Source organism: Staurois parvus, unplaced genomic scaffold (genome assembly GCF_062004578.1).
Source record: "Staurois parvus isolate SC_StPar_1 unplaced genomic scaffold, SC_StPar_1.0 ptg000145l, whole genome shotgun sequence".
Taxonomy (NCBI): domain Eukaryota; kingdom Metazoa; phylum Chordata; class Amphibia; order Anura; family Ranidae; genus Staurois; species Staurois parvus.
The window spans coordinates 23,252,033-23,271,356 of record NW_028317941.1 but is presented as its reverse complement, the minus strand read 5'-3'; the positions used below and the strand labels follow the sequence as shown (position 1 = coordinate 23,271,356).

General features: G+C 42.5%; 1 protein-coding gene across 9 annotated transcripts in view; it reads left to right on the top strand.

Moving 5' to 3' along the window:
• The window catches only part of CASK (calcium/calmodulin dependent serine protein kinase), a 325,007-nt gene that overhangs the window by 108,711 nt on the left and 196,972 nt on the right, over nt 1–19,324 (top strand). For all 9 annotated transcript variants that reach the window (XM_089673937.1, XM_089673942.1, XM_089673939.1 and 6 more), the window contains exon 7: nt 5,863–5,946. In XM_089673937.1, the coding sequence (XP_089530063.1) occupies nt 5,863–5,946 (84 nt within the window). The remainder of the gene's footprint in view (nt 1–5,862; nt 5,947–19,324) is intronic.

Genomic DNA, 19,324 nt, shown 5'->3' with positions numbered 1-19,324 from the left:
CAGTTTTGTGAAGAGGAGTGATCCAAAATTACTTCAGATCGTTGTGCAGGTCTGATCTGCAACTACAGGAAATGTTTGGTTGAGGTTATTGCTGCCAAAGGAGGGTCAACCAGTTATTAAGTCCAAAGGTTCACATACTTTTTCCTCCCTGCACTGTGAATGTTTACATGTTATGTGCAATTAAAGCACGGCAACATCTAATGTTTGTGTAGTATTATGTTCAGCAGACTGTGTTCTTCTATTGTTGTGACTTAGATGACGTTCAGAGCACATTTTATGCCCAATTCATGCAAAACTCCACGTAATCCCAAGGGGTTCACATACTTTTTCTTGCAACTGTAGGAGGTTGGAGAGCCCCTGAACTCTGGACAGTGCTGATTGGCCCTGTGCTGATCACATGCACACCCCAAAGAAAAAAACCCATCTAGCAATACATAACAAACTGAGCATGTGCAGAGTATCTCCGCACGATATGTCCTATCAAGAGATAAGAGGGGGGGCCAATAGAAGAAGGAGAGGGTCAGAGAAGACAGGATCAAACAGCATTTTTACACACTGCAGAGGATTAACGCTTTAGGTTCCACAGTAAGTATAATGAGCATGCTTTACAGCATATACAGACTGATTTTACTGTTTGTCGGTTTAGTAACACTTTAAGAGAGCTTTATCACATTTTTTTTATGTATTCTACTCAATGTATATCTAAACTGCATGAAAACTGAACTCCAGCCCTGTCCTGTGCTAAAAATGCTTAGTTTGGTTTCTTTGAACAATGCAAGTTTCTCATAGTGTGCATTAGAACCTCCTGTAAGTAAGACAGAACCTACCTCACTTCTTGGCTGGAGGATGTCTAGCATCATCTAGTCTAGGGCTTGAAATTTCCACTCGCCAATGGCGAGTGGAAATTATGGTGGGGGCGAGTGTGTCCCCCAGGGCCGTCTTGCTGAGCAGGCTCGGAGCTCAGGCCGGATCTGTCATTGGCACTGGGAGCCGTCAGACTGCTCAATAGCTGAGCGCAGTGAAAGCAAACCAAGGAGTGTGTGCTGTGCTCTCTGCCTCCCCCTAGAGAACAGTACCCGGCTCTGTGAGTGAACAAAGTAATTGCAACTTTTTATAGGTGTGTTTGTGTGTGTCTGTGTATGCATGTACATGTGTCTGCGTGTGTGTACATGTCTGTATGTGTGTGCATGTACATGTGTTTGTGTGTATGTATGTACATGTTTCTGTATGTATGTGTATTTCTGTGTATGTACATGTATCTGTGTGTATGCGTGTCTGTACGTGCCTGTGTGTGTGTACATGTGTCTCTGTGTGTGTGTGTGTGTGTGTGTGTACATGTCTGTGTGTGTGCGTGTGTACAGGTGTCTCTGTTTGTATGTGTTTGTTGGTGGCGAGTAACTCTTAAGGCCTGGCTAGTAGCTCAGGACTTGAAATTTTAAGCCCTGATCTAGTCTTTGTCCCCAGTTTACTTGTCTATGACCCTCCCATTTCATTCATGGATTCAGCTCTTTCAATAAAGGAGGCTCAGCATCACATCTGAGCTTTGCAAAGGAACTCGAAAAGTTCACTCAATGTATTTATATTTTTATTCATCGCATAAATGGAGTCTGCCTCTTGCTAATTGGCATATGAAAGTGCTAGTTGCCTAACTATACCAGACACCAGTGTGTTTTGCATCACTAATGTCTCGTAACAGTTATACACGTTAGAAAGTTAGAACTTCTTCTGATCTGCATTCTAGGCCCAGGTCAGCGACTGTATTTAAATGAACCTTGTTCCAGTTTAGATTGAAGGGATCACTTAAGGTTCACTTAAAAAAAGGAAAAAATATCAATAATAAATGCACATATTTATTTATTTATGCATGTTTAAAAAAAAACAAGTGCATTTATTTATTTGAGCCTGTAAAGCGATTAGCAGACTGATGGTACCATTCAGGTCTCTGTTTAATCTGTGTGCTCGTACAAGCAGGCGGTTAAACTCTGACAGGCAGATTGAATGAACTACCACAGTGCTGTGGTAGTTCATTAAGAACTACAATCCAATATCCGCAAAGGATGTTGGTTCTTGTAGTTCATTCATATACAGAACAATGTGAATGAATGACACGGCCATGTGGGCAGAGCCCCGCAGGGCCGTGCTGATTTAAAAAACGCACAGCTAGTACGGGGAACTTCTTCACGAGGGGGAAGGAATTGGGCAGCGGCTACAGCAGTGGGAACATATTACATATTCCACCCTAAAACGGTTGAAACATGTAACATGTTTCCAAAGGTGAGCTTATCCTTTTAAAGTAAAGCTGCTTTAGAGCAGACACCACAACATGTTTCCCTTTTAGTATCCTTACATTTTTCCTCTGTGGTTCTGTCAAGTTTCTGACCCATTCCAGTGTAGTGTTATAACACATGGGTTAACCTGCTTTTCAGTGCCATTCATTGTCGACGGCCCCCCAGTGCATTAACCCAAGACCCTTAAGTGGTGCACATGCATTGTAGTGTGCCTAAACATACAGTAACATGCTACTGTGGGTAGTGGTTTGCTGTGTCAGAAAAAATGGTGCATTTTCTTTCTTTTAAATGGGCAGTCTTAACACATGTTAACATGTGACTTAAACATGCATTACCACAGTGCTCCAGAATGAACTGGTATGAATCCAGCCTCAGTTTCATTTTATTACTGGAGTTTGATTTCATACCTTAGCCCTGCCATTCCAGTGACCAATAAGACTGTCTGTCCAGTAAAGGCACTATGCCTGGATAAAATGAATGCAGTTAGTGGAGTTTACGCATCAAGCCAGGGTATGTCAATGTATGTAAAAAAAAAAAAAATTATTTCTGGTCTGTTGAGGGACACATGAATTCAGATACTGTTGAGCTGTATTGCTGCCTACGGAGGAACGGAACACAGTCAAAGAAAAAAAATTGGAGTCCCACCCCAGGATAACCCCTCTGCTCAGCATACCTCTGCTTTTTGCTAGGAGGACGGACATCTTATTTTGAGCTCTGCTGAGAAAACTACAATCAGTCTTTGATAGCCTTTTTTTCTTCAGTGTTCTTTTCTTTGGATTCATCTTTCATTAAATGCAATCAAGATACCTCTTGTCTCTACAAAGCAGCTATCTGGATTTACATTTCCTAAGCTTGAATTTGAAGTGCTGTACCTGGACATGGCATTGCTTCAAACGCTGTTTCAGAACAATCTGTTAAATAAATCCGTTCAGGCTTAGGCACCAGGAGCTACCTTGCTATTTGCAAGACTGGATTATTTATTTCAGGTACTTATATAGCGCCATCAATTTACACAGCGCTTTACATATATAGTACATTCACATCAGTCCCTAACCCTCAAGGGGCGTACAATCTAAGGTCCCTAACTCACATACATACTTCATACATACAAATACTAGGGCCAATTTAGACAGTATCCAATTAACCTACCAGCATGTCTTTGGAGTGTGGGAGGAAACCGGAGTACCCGGAGGAAACCCACGCAGGCACAGGGAGAACATGCAAACTCCAGTGGTGCCGTAGTTGGGATTCGAACCGACGACCCTAGTACTGCCAGATGGAAGTGCTAACCATTTAGCCACTGTGCTGCCCATGCCTTTCAAATTTCCCATTACTCCCTATTTTACTGTGGAAAGGGTTAAAGTTGAGGTTCTGAGCACTGACATCATTTGCTGAGTAAAGTGTCATGTGCGTGCATGCTTATTCCCACCATTTAATGAAGAGGAAACACATCCCATCTACTTTCTCCTTCTGTGCAGAGATAAAGTAGGGGATCCCAGGATGTGCATGGGCTAAGCAGTATTCTGTTAAATAATGAAAAGACATGGGTGATTTTCTCCATTTAAAGACATAATGCTTCAAATGGGAACAGGCCCTGATGGAGTGAAGCTTTTCTGGCGAGTGCATTAAAAAACCTTGTAGTTGTCATCAACTGTGGCCAGGTGGCAGTAAGTTTACCACAGACAGGATCTTTAGTTGTTTTAAATAGCACTGACTACAGGTAACACATTGTCCCCGATCCATACAAGAAATTGTGAGCAGGGCATGATGGGTGAAAACATGGGATTCCCTTCACTTGAGTCATTGAACGTGTGTGTGGAGAGCCTATTATGTTTTACTACAGAGTGCCATGTTCTTAAGAAATGGGGTTTCTTCCACCCCAGCATTCCTTGCTCCAGCCCATGTGTAAGCTTGCTTTCTGAAGCTGTGCCCCATCCAAGTCTCCACTCTTTTCCTTCTCGCACCTGCTCATTCCTTATGGACCAGAGCAATTTTTACATTTCTGCTATAGACCTGTTTATTCGGCGATACAAACATATTAACGTAATACATATATTGTTTTTTAAGGACTCCTAGATTGTAAGCTCCAAGGAGCAGGGCCCTCGAACCCCTCGTGTATTATTGTATTTTTACTGTGCTGTCTCGTGTACTGTCTCCCATTATAATGTTCCTGCGCTGAACAAACTGTTGGCGCTATATAAATACTGTATAATAATAATGACAAAAAAGGCTTTCTTTTCGTGAATATTGTCTTGCAACAATATTTTTTCACAATCCTTAGAAAATAAATTGTAACAAAACCCCGCCAAAAATGCACTTTTTTGAGCATTTTATAAAAATGTTATATAACTTTATTATATTTTATAAGAAAGTTATAGCATCTAAAAATGGCAATATATATATATATATATATATATATATATATATATATATATATATATATATATATATATATATATATATACTGGATTTTTTAGTTTATTTCATACTAGTAATGGCGGCGATCAGCGACTTATAGTGGGACTGTGGCAGGCATTCTGACACTGGGTGGGAATTGACTAACTGGCAGTGACATCTCCAGTGACACTAATACAGTGATCAGTGCTAATAAGCATTGATCACTATACTAATGACATTGAGCGGGAAGGGGTTAACATCGGGGGCAATTATAGGATTACCATGTACTGTGTTGTGGTTAACTGTGTAGCGTTTTACTAGGGTAATTTATTCCTTTCTATCTCTCTGCTTTGCAAAGCAGCAGTACAAACACCCCCAAATTACCCATTTTCGGAAGGTAGACACCCTAAGCTATCCACTGAGAGGCATGTTGAGTTCATGGAAGAATTTTTATATTTCTAACAGTTTTTCGAAAAGCACACTTTTTTTTTTTTTTTGTACACAAAGTTCTCATTTAAATGGTATATTGCTCACACATGCCATGGGTATATGTGGAATTACACCTCAAAATACATTCTGCCGAGTATGGGGATACCACTTGTGTGAGACTTTTTTGGAGCCTAGCCTCATGCAGGAGCCCGAAATCCCATGACCACTTTGAAAGCCTAGTGGTTTGCTGTTGGGGGCATTGGTCAAGGGCGAGGAGTGTGTGTGTGTGTATATGTATGTATGTGTATATGTGTGTGTGTGTATATATGTGTGTGTGTGTATGTGTGTATATATATATATATATATATATATATGTGTGTGTGTGTGTATATGTATTATTTATTTATTTTATTTTTGTGTTTCTCCTATTGGACATGATTTCACTTCCTGCTTCAGATGCAACTAGAAGAAAGAGGAGAAATCCTCTTGCACAGTTGTGACCAGGACTGTTGACCCCATTGGAATATTTCTCCTAACTCTTGTTCTGTTTCAGTTGTGAAATTTACTCACCTGGAAATAAACTGGGTCTTACTATTTAGAGTAACTATGTGTGTAGTAACCAGTATTTGTGCAGCTATTTCTATGCATAAATCCTGAAAACGACTGGCATGCTAAAAATATTTGGACTTACTGTACAGTAAAAATGTTTAAATGATGAATTTGCTAACACAGCTCTTATTTATTATAGGAAAGAGATCGCTATGCATACAAGATACACCTGCCAGAAACTGTAGAACAACTAAGAAAATTTAACGCTAGAAGGAAATTAAAGGTAAATAAAATTATCATAATTGTTGGCTCAAATGAAAGTTTTCACATTAACTAGTAATCAAAGTGCGTGTGCTTTTTTTATACCTTGGTCTTATATACTGTGATGCAAATACTTACCGTAATTTTTCTTATTAGATATGGGTAAAGTAGAAAAGACAAAAAATATTTCTCATCCATTGAGGGACACAAAGTCTTAACTTTGGGCCATACTGCACTTACAGGTGGATTGGATACTTGCAAATAAAGCTGTAGGCCAGCCCAGGATAATCCCTCCCACTACCAAGATGCCTCAGTTTTTTACTTGTGCTCTAGGAGGACTTAACCACTTCAATACTGGGAACTTTTACCCCCTTCCTGCCCAGGCCAATTGTCAGCTTTCAGCGCTGTTGTACTTTGAATGACAATTGCGCGGTCATGCAACACTGTACCCATATGAAATTTTTATAATTTGTTTCACACAAATAGAACTTTTTTATTGATATTTAATCACCACTGAATTTTTTTTATTTTTTGCTAAATAAACAAAAATAGACCGAAAAATTTTTGGGGAAAAAAAACTAAGTTTTTCTTCATTTCGATTATAAAATTTTGCAAATAAATAACTTTTTCATAAATTTAGGTCAAAATGTATTCTGCTACATTTCATTGGTAAAAATAACCCAAATCAGTGTATCTTATTTAGTGGGTATATATCTGAAAATCGATCAGTCCTGCTGTACTGACGGCCTATCTCATTACTTGAGGCCTGAAAATGCCAGGATAGTACAAATATCCCCCAAATGACCCCTTTTTGGAAAATAGACAGTCCAAGGTAGTCAGCAAGAGGCACTGAAAGTTTTTTGAAGCTGTGATTTTTTTTTTGTCACAATTTTTTGGAAAATGAAGAAATTTAAAAAAAAAAATTTTTTTCTTTTACATATTGTCAACAGTCCAGTACAGCATTCTCATACAACTGGTGTAGCGGTGATCAGAGACACTGACTGATGACCATATGTAAAAAAAAAAAAAAATAATATTTATTTTTATTTATTTTTTAATTTTAAATTTTCTTTATATTTTGACTAGAGCTTCATGTGACTAGGACAGCACTAATCAGCACTGCCTGGACACAGGGTTCACAGTTCATGCTTCCACTTCTGAAGTACATATACATCAGAGGAGAATGGAAGCACCCATGATCTCTCTCAGTGCTCGACTCATCATTAGATATGAATCACTTGACCACTGTATACAGCTATAGCACTTAGCAGTTTATTTTTTTAAATGAACTGCACAAACATGAATAGCATACTTTGACAGAACATGTAAAGATTATTATGGAGTATGTGTTTAGTATCACTTTTAAGTCTTTTTTGTAGCTCTGCTGTGTTAGACTAACCTATTTTTTTACTTGCACTTTTTTCTTCAGTCAAGACTCTTCTACATTACTGCTGGAGCTGTGACAATTTGATTTCAGATTTGCAGCACAGTTGCCCTGGCTTTTGGAGTACTACATCCAGACCCTTCTGGACTGGATGTTGCAAGGATAGCCTTGTGGATGAATGCCACACCTCATTTGTTTTGTTATAGCCTGAAAGTGACATTTGTGCACTAAGTTCTGAATGGGATGTTTTTCAGACTCCGTTCTGATTAAAGCTGTTAAGTGCTATTCAGGTTCAGAGACGCTGGTATTGCCTCAATAAATGCCCTGTCTCTAGTTTTGCTTAGTGAGTAGGCTCAGTCCGGCTGAGCATTGAGGAACTTTCCTGCTGCCAGCCCACAGTGACATTGGTCACCTCTGGACATCTAACTTATCTTCTACCAGCTGTCCAGGTTTTGTGAGTAACTGAGGCCTTTGCGTCTTACCTTAAGTCTATAGGTTGCTTTACACGGAGGAAATGGTCCTACTGTACTGCAAGCCTTCAGCTTCCATTTTGCCATTGCTGCAGGCTTGCTTACCGTGCTGATGTCTGCATCCTGAATTCATGCTGCCCTCTGCTGTTGAAGTTTTTTCTATCCTTTGAGTCCTCTTTAGCTCTTTTGAGTTTGGCTAGGTCATCTGCCTTTTTGGTTAAGGTTCTTCCTCTTTATGCAACACTTTATGACCAAAAGCACCCTATTTTTCTTACTCTGATGAGAGGCTTCAAGCGCACGTTCACACCTCCTGCAGATACTGTATTTAATTTGCTAGTAGCTTCTGAGCCATCACCCACAGAGACTCTGTCCGATTCTGAGTCACTCCAGTCATTAACTAACAAGCTCTTACCCCAACTTGGATATCAAAGCTCCAAATGTCTTTCAAAGTCTCCAGTGTACCACTGATTCCTAAGCTTTGCTGTGAGGCCTCTATACTACCAGTTTGTAGCCCTGCCCTTCATCCCCCTCGTCAACACCTCAGGTATTCACCAAGATGTTGACCCAGTATTGGCCCTGCTGTGCTCATGCAGCAACCCTATTTTGGGATACTTAGATGGCCTCCTATTGAGATCAGCACAGGCTGTGTCAGATAACCATGTCTATACCTTGTCCAGATGGTACAGGTAGTCGTTTGGATCCCAAATGCCCAGAAATCGCCACTGGAGCTGACTCATTCCAGAGTGTTCCTTCCATAAGAGAAACCTCATAGTACCCTGTCTCAGATTCCTTACACTTCAGTCCAGTAGTCGACCAACTGTCTGATTATGCATGAGAGTCCTAGATCTGATAGTAGCCTCCTGCTAGACAATTCTGTTTACATTTTCACTCCAGACCCCTGCATGGCAACATTCTGTTGTTGTGGGACAAGTCAATCCAGTCTCTAGATAGACAGTTGTTTTGTTGCCAAGCACCATGTTGTCCCTCACTCGATTGTTCAGGAATCTGGCTGTAGAATTGGAGGTCCTTACTTCCATCTTTTGGAGAAACTTCATGATGGATGCCAGCCTGTCCAGCTGGGGAGGAATCCTGGGCACCTGGTCAATACAGTGGACTTGGAGGAGCCTTGTTTCCTGATAACATCTTTGAATCTTGGGTGATTTGCCTCTGATGTACACAACACCCAGCAGGATGCACCAAAACTGCAATAATCAGGTAGGAACCAGAAATCTTGCCACAGGAAGGGGTAGAGCGTATCCTGTCTTAGGCAGCATTTCATTTTTCAGCCTTGTCAGCTGTGCACATTTCAGGTGTTGGCAATTAAGGCAGACTTCCTCAGTTGCCAGTGGTTCCCCTGGGGGAATGGTCCCTTCACCCATAGTTGTTCCAGGACCTGTCATGGGTAGGGGACACCAGATGGGGACCTCCTGGTCTCCAGGTTTTAAAGGAAACTAGACAGATTTGTCTCCAGGTATCGGAATCCTCTAACAGAAGCCGTGGATACTCTGGTGGCTTTGTGGAATCAGTACACCATGATCTATGCTTTTCTTTCCCTGAAGCGTCTTCCTCATCTGCTTTGCAGGATTGAGATGAAGACATTTTGGTGATCCTCATTGCTTCAGGTTGGCAAAACTGGAAAGGCTCCGGGCACATACTCCACTGGCACTGCTAAATTGTATGGATCTTTCATCCGAAGGACCTTGATCCTGCTCCAGTGTCAGACTTTAAGGCCATGATTGTTAAAACCCAGGTTCTGAAGAATTGGTGCATCTGAGTCTGTTATTCCTACAAGTGCTAGGAAGTCTACTTCCTACAGGGAAGCCTACTTCTTCTTACATGGAAGGCATACTTCACTTGGTATGCGTTACTAAACTTCCACCTTAGGAGTTTTAATGTGGTTTGAATCCTTTCCTTGTGTCCTGGGTCTTGAGCAGTATTTGACTTTCAAAACTATCAAGGGTCAAATTTCTACCATTTCTATTAGAATTCAGAGGCTCTTGGCCTGTCACTCTTGGATTAGGAACTACATTCTGGGAGACTCCTGTGTATTCTCCTGTGCATATTTCTAGGGCTGGTATTTATGGTTAACTCCATATTGATGATCTGTTAAGCTTTTTAAACTGTCGCCTATGGACCATTTTTAGGTCTTGACATATTTTGGTGTATGTTTACGTAAACATAAATTTCACAGAAAATGTTAAGTTTTTGTTGTTGGTGTGTACTAATGAGCGAATGTTGGTTTGATAAATTAAACCAATATTGTGTGACATTAAAAAATGTACCTACCATTATTTGATTTTGTGGGTCCTCCGCTTTCAGGAAATGTTTTGGGTTTTAAAGTATATTTTCATGTACTAAATGTGAGTTTTAGCATGTGTGTGCGTAAAATGTCTCTGGCAGTGGAATAATTGTTGCATATTTTTTTTTCCCCTCTAATTGGATCATTTTTCCCTTACTTTTATTTTAGTCGTTAAACCTGACAATTTCAGATCTAACTGGCCAAATCTTAAACTAACCTAAACTTGGTCTAGAACAACACATATCTTGCCTGATTGTGACAAACTTACATTTATTATAAAGGGGTTTAAAAAACTTCTTGTCCAAGGGACTAAATCAGGGTACCAATCTACTTGTCCCTCATGACGATCTACTTGTCCTGATAAAACCAGAAAAAAAAAAAAGTTTGGTGTTTTATTATTAGGCAGAGGTTCTTTTAAGAATGTCTAGGGCTTTTAAAAATGAAAGAAGCTTTATGGCAACTTACAAATGTTTTTAACATTGCTTTGTTTATCTCCTACCAAAAAACATAACCCATCTCTTAGGAGATGAACGCACAGTGCCAAGTCCCAACCAACAATGTTAAATTCAAAAGGAGCAGCCTCCAGAGAATGAGACTGTACTAAGAATTAAGGCACTGTACTGAACAACAAACATAGAATATAAAAATATATTTATTGAAGTCCATTAAAAAGGTGGACCATCTACTCCACCAAATAGTAAATCTGTTTAAAACATAACCAACAGATCACATAGTTCAATTTGACGATTCCATGGCCTGCTAATAACACTAACGTGTTTCGCAGTCCGGATCTGCTTCTTCAAAGGCTTTGCGGGCATCGTCTACAAAAACATGTAAATACCAGTAAATATATACACACACAGATATTACAATTATTAGTACAGATTTCATAAATATTTTGTTAAAACTCTTACCACAGTGTTCACATAGAATAACAGGATTGCTATTGGTTCAAAGAAACAGTATACACCGATGTCTGCTGCCCCAGGAAGAGACGTCACATTGCATGCCCATGGATCCACCTCCACCCCAAAAGGGGGAGTGGAAAAACTAGGCCAAACACTGGGCTATACAGAGGAGAAGAGGGGACGAGGACCACCACTAATCAACAGTTAGCTGCAATACAAAAAAGAGGCACTATATAAGCACTGCCCATGGAGGAAGCGGAAAGGGGCCTCCCCATTCCAAAGTAGCCCGGTGCCCGAATGCCCGGCCAACTGCTAGGGCAACATCCCCTGTGACAGCAGACAGAGGTCGAATCATAGAATTATTACAAACTAACACGCACACAAAAAAACAAAACAAAAACCCCAATTAATATTTGCAGAAATGGCTTAAACGTAAGAGCAGTATTTAACACCCTGTAGTGTCCATATAGACCCTGTCCAAGGCAAAGAATGAGATAACATTTGGATCATATCCATGCATTAAACCACCATGTTTACCACCGATTGGGTGCTCGTCAGGAAAGGGGAGTGTCGGGCTCTTTTAACACTTTGCAGAAGTGCATCTACTGACCGAATAAATAAGGCGTCTGCCTCAGTGAGAAGAGAAAAATCTCAGTACTAGCACCTGCTGAACAGCCAAATTAAGCTCCGGTGTCGGCTCCATTTGGCCCCATCGCTGTGATTCTGTATACCAGTGATGGCGAACCTTTTTGAGCCCGAGTGCCCAAACTGCAACCCAAAACCAACTTATTTCTTTCAAAGTGCCAACACTGCAATGAAACCTGAATATCGAGCTTTTGGTTTAGAAAAAACAACTCGTACAGTAGTGCAAACTAATTAACAGTACAGGGATGACCAGAGACTGCGGACAGTACAGGGATGACCAGAGACTGCGGACAGTACAGGGATGACCAGAGACTGCGGACACAGTACAGGGATGACCAGAGACTGCAGACACAGTACAGGGATGACCAGAGACTGCGGACACAGTGCAGGGATGACCAGAGACTGCGGACAGTACAGGGATGACCAGAGACTGCGGACAGTACAGGGATGACCAGAGACTGCGGACAGTACAGGGATGACCAGAGACTGCGGACAGTACAGGGATGACCAGAGACTGCGGACACAGTACAGGGATGACCAGAGACTGCGGACACAGTACAGGGATGACCAGAGACTGCGGACACAGTACAGGGATAACCAGAGACTGCGGACACAGTACAGGGATAACCAGAGACTGCGGACACAGTACAGGAGATGACCAGAGACTGCGGACAGTACAGGGATGACCAGAGACTGCGGACACAGTACAGGGATGACCAGAGACTGCGGACACAGTACAGGGATGACCAGAGACTGCGGACACAGTACAGGGATGACCAGAGACTGCGGACACAGTACAGGGATAACCAGAGACTGCGGACACAGTACAGGAGATGACCAGAGACTGCGGACACAGTACAGGAGATGACCAGAGACTGCGGACAGTACAGGGATGACCAGAGACTGCGGACACAGTACAGGAGATGACCAGAGACTGCGGACAGTACAGGGATGACCAGAGACTGCGGACACAGTACAGGAGATGACCAGAGACTGCGGACACAGTACAGGGATGACCAGAGACTGCGGACACAGTACAGGGATGACCAGAGACTGCGGACACAGTACAGGGATGACCAGAGACTGCGGACAGTACAGGAGATGACCAGAGACTGCAGACACAGTACAGGAGATGACCAGAGACTGCGGACACAGTACAGGAGATGACCAGAGACTGCGGACACAGTACAGGAGATGACCAGAGACTGCGGACACAGTACAGGAGATGACCAGAGACTGCGGACACAGTACATGAGATGACCAGAGACTGCGGACAGTACAGGAGATGACCAGAGACTGCGGACACAGTACAGGGATGACCAGAGACTGCGGACACAGTACAGGGATGACCAGAGACTGCGGACACAGTACAGGAGATGACCAGAGACTGCGGACAGTACAGGAGATGACCAGAGACTGCGGACAGTACAGGGATGACCAGAGACGGCGGACAGTACAGGGATGACCAGAGACTGCGGACAGTACAGGGATGACCAGAGACTGCGGACAGTACAGGGAAGACCAGAGACTGCGGACAGTACAGGGATGACCAGAGACTGCGGACAGTACAGATGACTGCTGACCTTTGGGGAGGGAGGGGGAGCGAGTACCTGAATTTGACAGGTACCCGCTCTTACTTCCGCAGAGTTTTTTTTTTAATCTTACCTGTTCCTTTATCCAGCCGCGCGCTGTCTTCCCGGCTTCTGTAGTGTGGGCGCTCGTCGGACAGCCGGATGCTCAGTGCGCATGCGCATGCGCGAGAAGCGCTGCGCTTTGTGATTGGTCCGGCGGCTTCTGGGATCTGTCATGTGTCCCAGGTACCGCCTTACCATTCACAAAGAGCACTGCTTCTTGTGCATGCGCACTTGGGACCCGGCTGTCACGCACACTACAGCCGGGAAGACAGCGCGCCGCTGGATTCTCCTGGCGTGCCCACAGATAAGGCTCGGCGTGCCGGCTGTGGCACGCGTGCCACTGGTTCGCCATCACTGCTGTATACAATCTCAAAACACATTACAATTGCAAAACACAGGTTCAAGTGTCATATGTTTCAAAGTCACCTAAAATGTGATGCAGTTTTGCAGCAATTGTCGATTGGAGCTTCTTGTGGGCAACAAGCTTCATGTGATGCGATTTGCCACATGACAGTCACTGCAAAATTGCACCACCTTTTAGGTGCATTTGAAAATGTCACCTGAACCTGCATTTTGCAATTGTGGGCAGAATCAGAAGGATTCTGCTGCAATCCCAAAACTCCCAGGTGTGATTGTAGCCACCCTGGTTCACACACATGCAATTCTGGATGTGTTTTCAAATGCACAGATTCACATGACAGGCTAGATATTGTGTGTTACTAGTGAAGTGGTTCACACAGATGCGATCCACATGTGTTGTGTTATGAGTGCCATTACAAAAAAGGTCCTGTGCAAGTGTGTAGTGTTGCATTCCAGACTCACAACTGATAGAGTGGCATGCAGAGATAAGTGTTCACATACGCTTGCTATTGACAGGAGTTTTTGCGTTTTAAAGTGAATGGGAGTAATTTTTGCATTGAAGTGAATGGGAGGCGGTTTTTGCATTCACGTGAATGGGAGGCTGTTGTGCATTCACATGAACGGGAGGCGGTTTTGCGCTGAAGTGAACGGGTGTCGGTTTTGCGGTGAAGTGAACGGGTGTCGGTTTTGCGGTGAAGTGAACGGGTGTCGGTTTTGCGGTGAAGTGAACGGGTGTCGGTTTTGCGGTGAACGGGTGTCGGTTTTGCGGTGAACGGGTGTCGGTTTTGCGGTGAAGTGAACGGGTGTCGGTTTTGCGGTGAAGTGAACGGGTGTCGGTTTTGCGGTGAAGTGAATGGGAGGCTGTTTTGCATAGAACCGGCAAAATCGCACAGAAACCAGAATAGAACAAAGAAGCATTGTGATTTCGGCACACGTGTGAACCCAGGCTAAAAAGGCTGCTTCTTTCTGGCGGAGGACCTGGAAAGAAGAGGATCAGGGCTGCTGTGTTCTAAACTACTGCACAGAGCAGGTAAGTATGACAAGTTTGTTATTTTGAAAAAAAAAAAAAAAAAACCCAAATCTTTAGTATCCTTTTAACAGGCATGTCTACTCTTCCGTTGCCAAAACATGGAGCAATAATGTTGCTCTTATTTGGTCTTGTAAAGGCTTTTCATTATGTACAAGTTCACAAAAAGTGACTTAAACTTGCATATAATTTAGTTTGAGGTGATTATAGCCATATTAGTGCACTTGCAACAGAAGCAATTACTGTCCATGATGTATTTTTTATTGCACTCGGGGTGTACCCGCTTCTTCAAACTGGACATATACACTATATTGCCAAAAGTATTGCGATGCCTGCCATTACATGCACATGAACTTTAATGGCATCCCAGTCTTAATCTGTAGGGTTCAATATTGAGTTGGCCCACCCTTTGCAGCTATAACAGCTTTAACTCTTTTGGTAACGCTGTTCCCAAGGTTTCGGAGTGTGTCTATGGGAGTGTTTGACCATTCTTCCATAAGCGCATTTGTGAGGTCAGACACTGATGTCAGACAAGAAGGCCTGGCTCGCAGTCTCCACTCTAATTCATCCCAAAGGTGCTCTATTGGGTTGGGGTCAGGACTCTGTGCAGGCCAGTCAAGTTCCTCCACCCCAAACTTGCTCATCCATGTCTTTATGGACCTTGCTTTGTGCACTGGTGCGCAGTTATATTGGAACAGGAAGGGGTCATCCCCAAACTGTTCCCACAAAGTTGGGAGCATAAAATTGTCCATAAGGTCTTGCTTTGCTGACGTCTTAAGAATTCCCTTCTCTGGAACTTGGGGGGCCAAGCCCAACCTCTGAAAGACAATCCTACACCATAATCCCCCCTCCACCAAACTTTACACTTGGCACAATGCAATCAGGCAAGTACCGTTCTCCTGGCAATCACCAAACCCAGATACGTCCTTTGGATTGCCAGACAGAGAAGTGTGTTGCGTCACTCCAGAGAACATATCTCCACTGCTCTAGAGTCCAGTGGCGGCATGCTTTACACCACTGAAGCTGACGCTTTGAATTACACTTTGTAATGTAAAGCTTGGATGCAGCTGCTTGGCTATGGAAACCCATTCCATGAAGCTCTCTACGCACTGTTGTTGTGCTAATCTGAAGGCCACATGAAGTTTGAAGCTCTTTAGCAAGTGGCAACCTATCACGGTACCCCACTTGAATTCACTGAGCTCCTGAGAGCGACCCATTCTTTCACAAATGTTAGTAGAAGCAGTCTGCATCCCTAGGTGCTTGATTTTATACACTTGTGGCCATGAAAGTGATTGGAATGCCTGAATCCCATGATTTGGAGGGGTGTCTCAATACTTTTTGCAATATAGTGTATAGTAACAGTTTCAGACTGAAAGTTACATCTGATCTGCACCAGTTTATGCAATCTTTCACCACTGAAGCAAAAGACTATTCTTGATTTATGCAGTATCCAGGCCAAACCAGCAGATAAAGGAGGGACAGTTGCTGTGCTGGATGCAGACAAATACATAAGAGGGTCAGAGGCAACTAGCAAATGCTATTTACTATAAACAACTGGATTATGATCTGACCCAGGATTTTACTCAACAATTTAAAGCAGTAGTAAACCTTGATTCCCCTGCAAGGCAATGTCATAATGTGCTTCGCATACTAGCACATTGTGTGAAACTTTCTTTAAAACGAAGCCCTCCAGCGGCCAATGTCAATGCTAACACAGCTTCTATCATCGCACGGTCCTTCTTCCGGGTTTGGATTAAATGGGCCGCGATATCACACCTGCGCATGCACGCAGGATTCACTTTTTATGGCACACAGCTCTGAAGGAACGGCACAGGCATGCTGTTCTTTCAGAGTGCATGTGCTGGAGCTGCTGCACAGTTAAATATTTCCTAAACTGTGCAAGTTTAGGAGATATTTATAGTACCTACAAGTAAGCCTTATTGTAGGCTTACCTGTAGGTACAAGTAAAAAAAAAAAACAGACTTTACTACAACTTTAAAAATCTAATTAAAACACTACCAACCCACCTACATTCAGAACTTATCTGTGCAATTCTGAATAATCCAGAAATTGAAGACTTCTACATGCTGTCCAAGATTCACAAGCCAGGAAATCCTGGCAGACCCAGCATAACGGCTATGAACACACTTACCAAACAAATGTCAGGCCTTGTAGAAAAAGTAAAAAAGAGAAGACAAGGGCACACTCTCATCGTGCATTACCGTGGTATACCACGTGTTTATTAAATAGACAAATGGATGTATACTCACAAACCAACGAAGATAAAAACAGTATATGTGGTCCGCAATAACAGTCACACAAATGCTGTGTCCTTAATAAGGATAAGCTAACGTGTTTCGGGAGATGAACCCCCTTCCTCAGAGCTAGCTGTGTGACTGTTATGCAGTTAAAGCACATCTGAAGTCTGGAACGCATAGACATCACCAGACGCTGGGTTTCATCCCTGGTGATGCTCTGCCAGGCCTCTACTGCAACTGTCTTCAGTTCCTGCTTGTTCTTGGGGCAATTTCCCTTCAGTTTTGTCTTCAGCAAGTGAAATGTGTATAGAGCCAAAAATGTTAGAATTGTGTTGATGTCCCAATATTTATGGACCTGACTGTACATCTGGGATGACAAGCTGCATACCTCAATATACAGGAAACCCAGTAACAGATGCAACTATTTCCATGAATCCAGCCTTGACCACCAGCACACTAAACACGCTATCATACACCGCTAGGCTATCAGATACGACCAAATATGCTCAGACCCAAAAGCGAGAAATATCTCACAATACTAGCAGGCTCTTTTCATAAGGAATGTTACAAGGACAAAACTATCAATACCAGAATAAACGTGGCCCTGAAAACCAGAAGACAAAATCTCCTCCAATACAAACAGAGAGGGAAAAAAACAAATAAGCATGTATCTCTAGTAACCACATACAATCCAGCACTAGAAAGGATAAGAAAGATAATCAAAGATTTACAACCCATCATAAAAGGATGAACTGCTAAAAGAAATACTCCGACAGCCCCCAATGCTGGCTTTCTGCCAACCACCCAACCTCAGACAAACTAATCAGCAGGAAAGATCATTCTGATTATGCAATTACAAATAAAGGAACCAAGACCTGCAACAACAAAGGTATTACAGGAGTTTACAGCTGTATCTCCAATAATGTTGTATACCTCATCTGATGCAAAAAATGCTGCAAAGTCTCTTTACATTGGTGAAGGTGAAATGGGCTAAAAATTACAAAGGATGATTTTATACAGACACAATATGGAAGACCAGAATGTGTTTTACTTTCTAAAGGGAACTTCAGAACTACTCGGGAAAGGAAAACGTTTAACTAAAAATATTTGATACAAAAGCCAATGGACTAAATGTGGGCCTCTGTTTTCTAAATCACTATCCAACATTTTTTGACCAGTATCACTTCTGTGACTTTCCCTCCTCCCAGTCCATAACTTTATCCCTGCTTTATTTCACTGATTATTCAAGTGTAATTAAGTGTTCTTGCATGGCAAGACCACTTCCTGTTATCTCACATATATATTCTTATTATAGCCAAATTTACCACCCTAACTCCTCCCACAGTTTTTACACTACATAGACCGTAATATACCGAAACGTGTGCTATTACTTTGTGGAACGTTTCACCGAATGGTTCACGAAATATCAGCTTTTTTGTGGTGAAATTGGTCCCATAGGAATGAATGGCGGAATGTTCAAAGCTAGAGTGTGAGCTGAAAAATCAGGACATGATTTCTAAACTGCCATCACTCCCTCATTTTCAAGCCCACCTACACATATCTTATATCAAAACATTCAGCTATCCCTGTTGCCACTAACAATGTCCATGGTTAAGCCTGATACAGTTGCAAGAAAAAGTATGTGAACCCCTTGGGATTACGTGGAGTTTTGCATGAATTGGGCATAAAATGTGCTCTGAACATCATCTAAGTCACAACAATAGAAGAACACAGTCTGATGAACATAATACTACACAAACATTAGATGTTGCCATGGTTTAATTGCACATAACATGTAAACATTCACAGTGCAGGGAGGAAAAAGTATGTGAACCTTTGGACTTAATAACTGGTTGACCCTCCTTTGGCAGCAATAACCACAACCAAACGTTTCCTGTAGTTGCAGATCAGACCTGCACAACGATCTGGAGTAATTTTGGACCACTCCTCTTCACAAAACTGTTTCAGTGTAGCAATATTCTTGGGATGTCTGGTGTGAATCGCTCTCTTAAGGTCATGCCACAGCATTTCAATCGGGTTGAGGTCAGGACTCTGACTGGGCCACTCCAGAAGGAGTATTCTGTGCTGTTGCAGCCATTGTTTTGTTGAATTACTTGTATGCTTTGGGTCATTGTCCTGTTGCATCACCCATCCTCTGCGGAGCTTCAGTTGGCGGACAGATGGTTGTACGTTTTCCTGCAAAATGTCTTGATAAACTCTGGAATTCATTTTCCCATCAATGACAACAATCCATCCAGGCCCTGAGGCAGCAAAGAAGCCCCAAACCATGATGCTCCCTCCGCCATGTTTTACAGTGGGGATGAGGTTTTGATGTTGGTGTGCTGTGCCTTTTTTTTCTCCACACATAGTGTTGTGTGTTCTTCCCAAACAACTCAATCTTGGTTTCATCTGTCC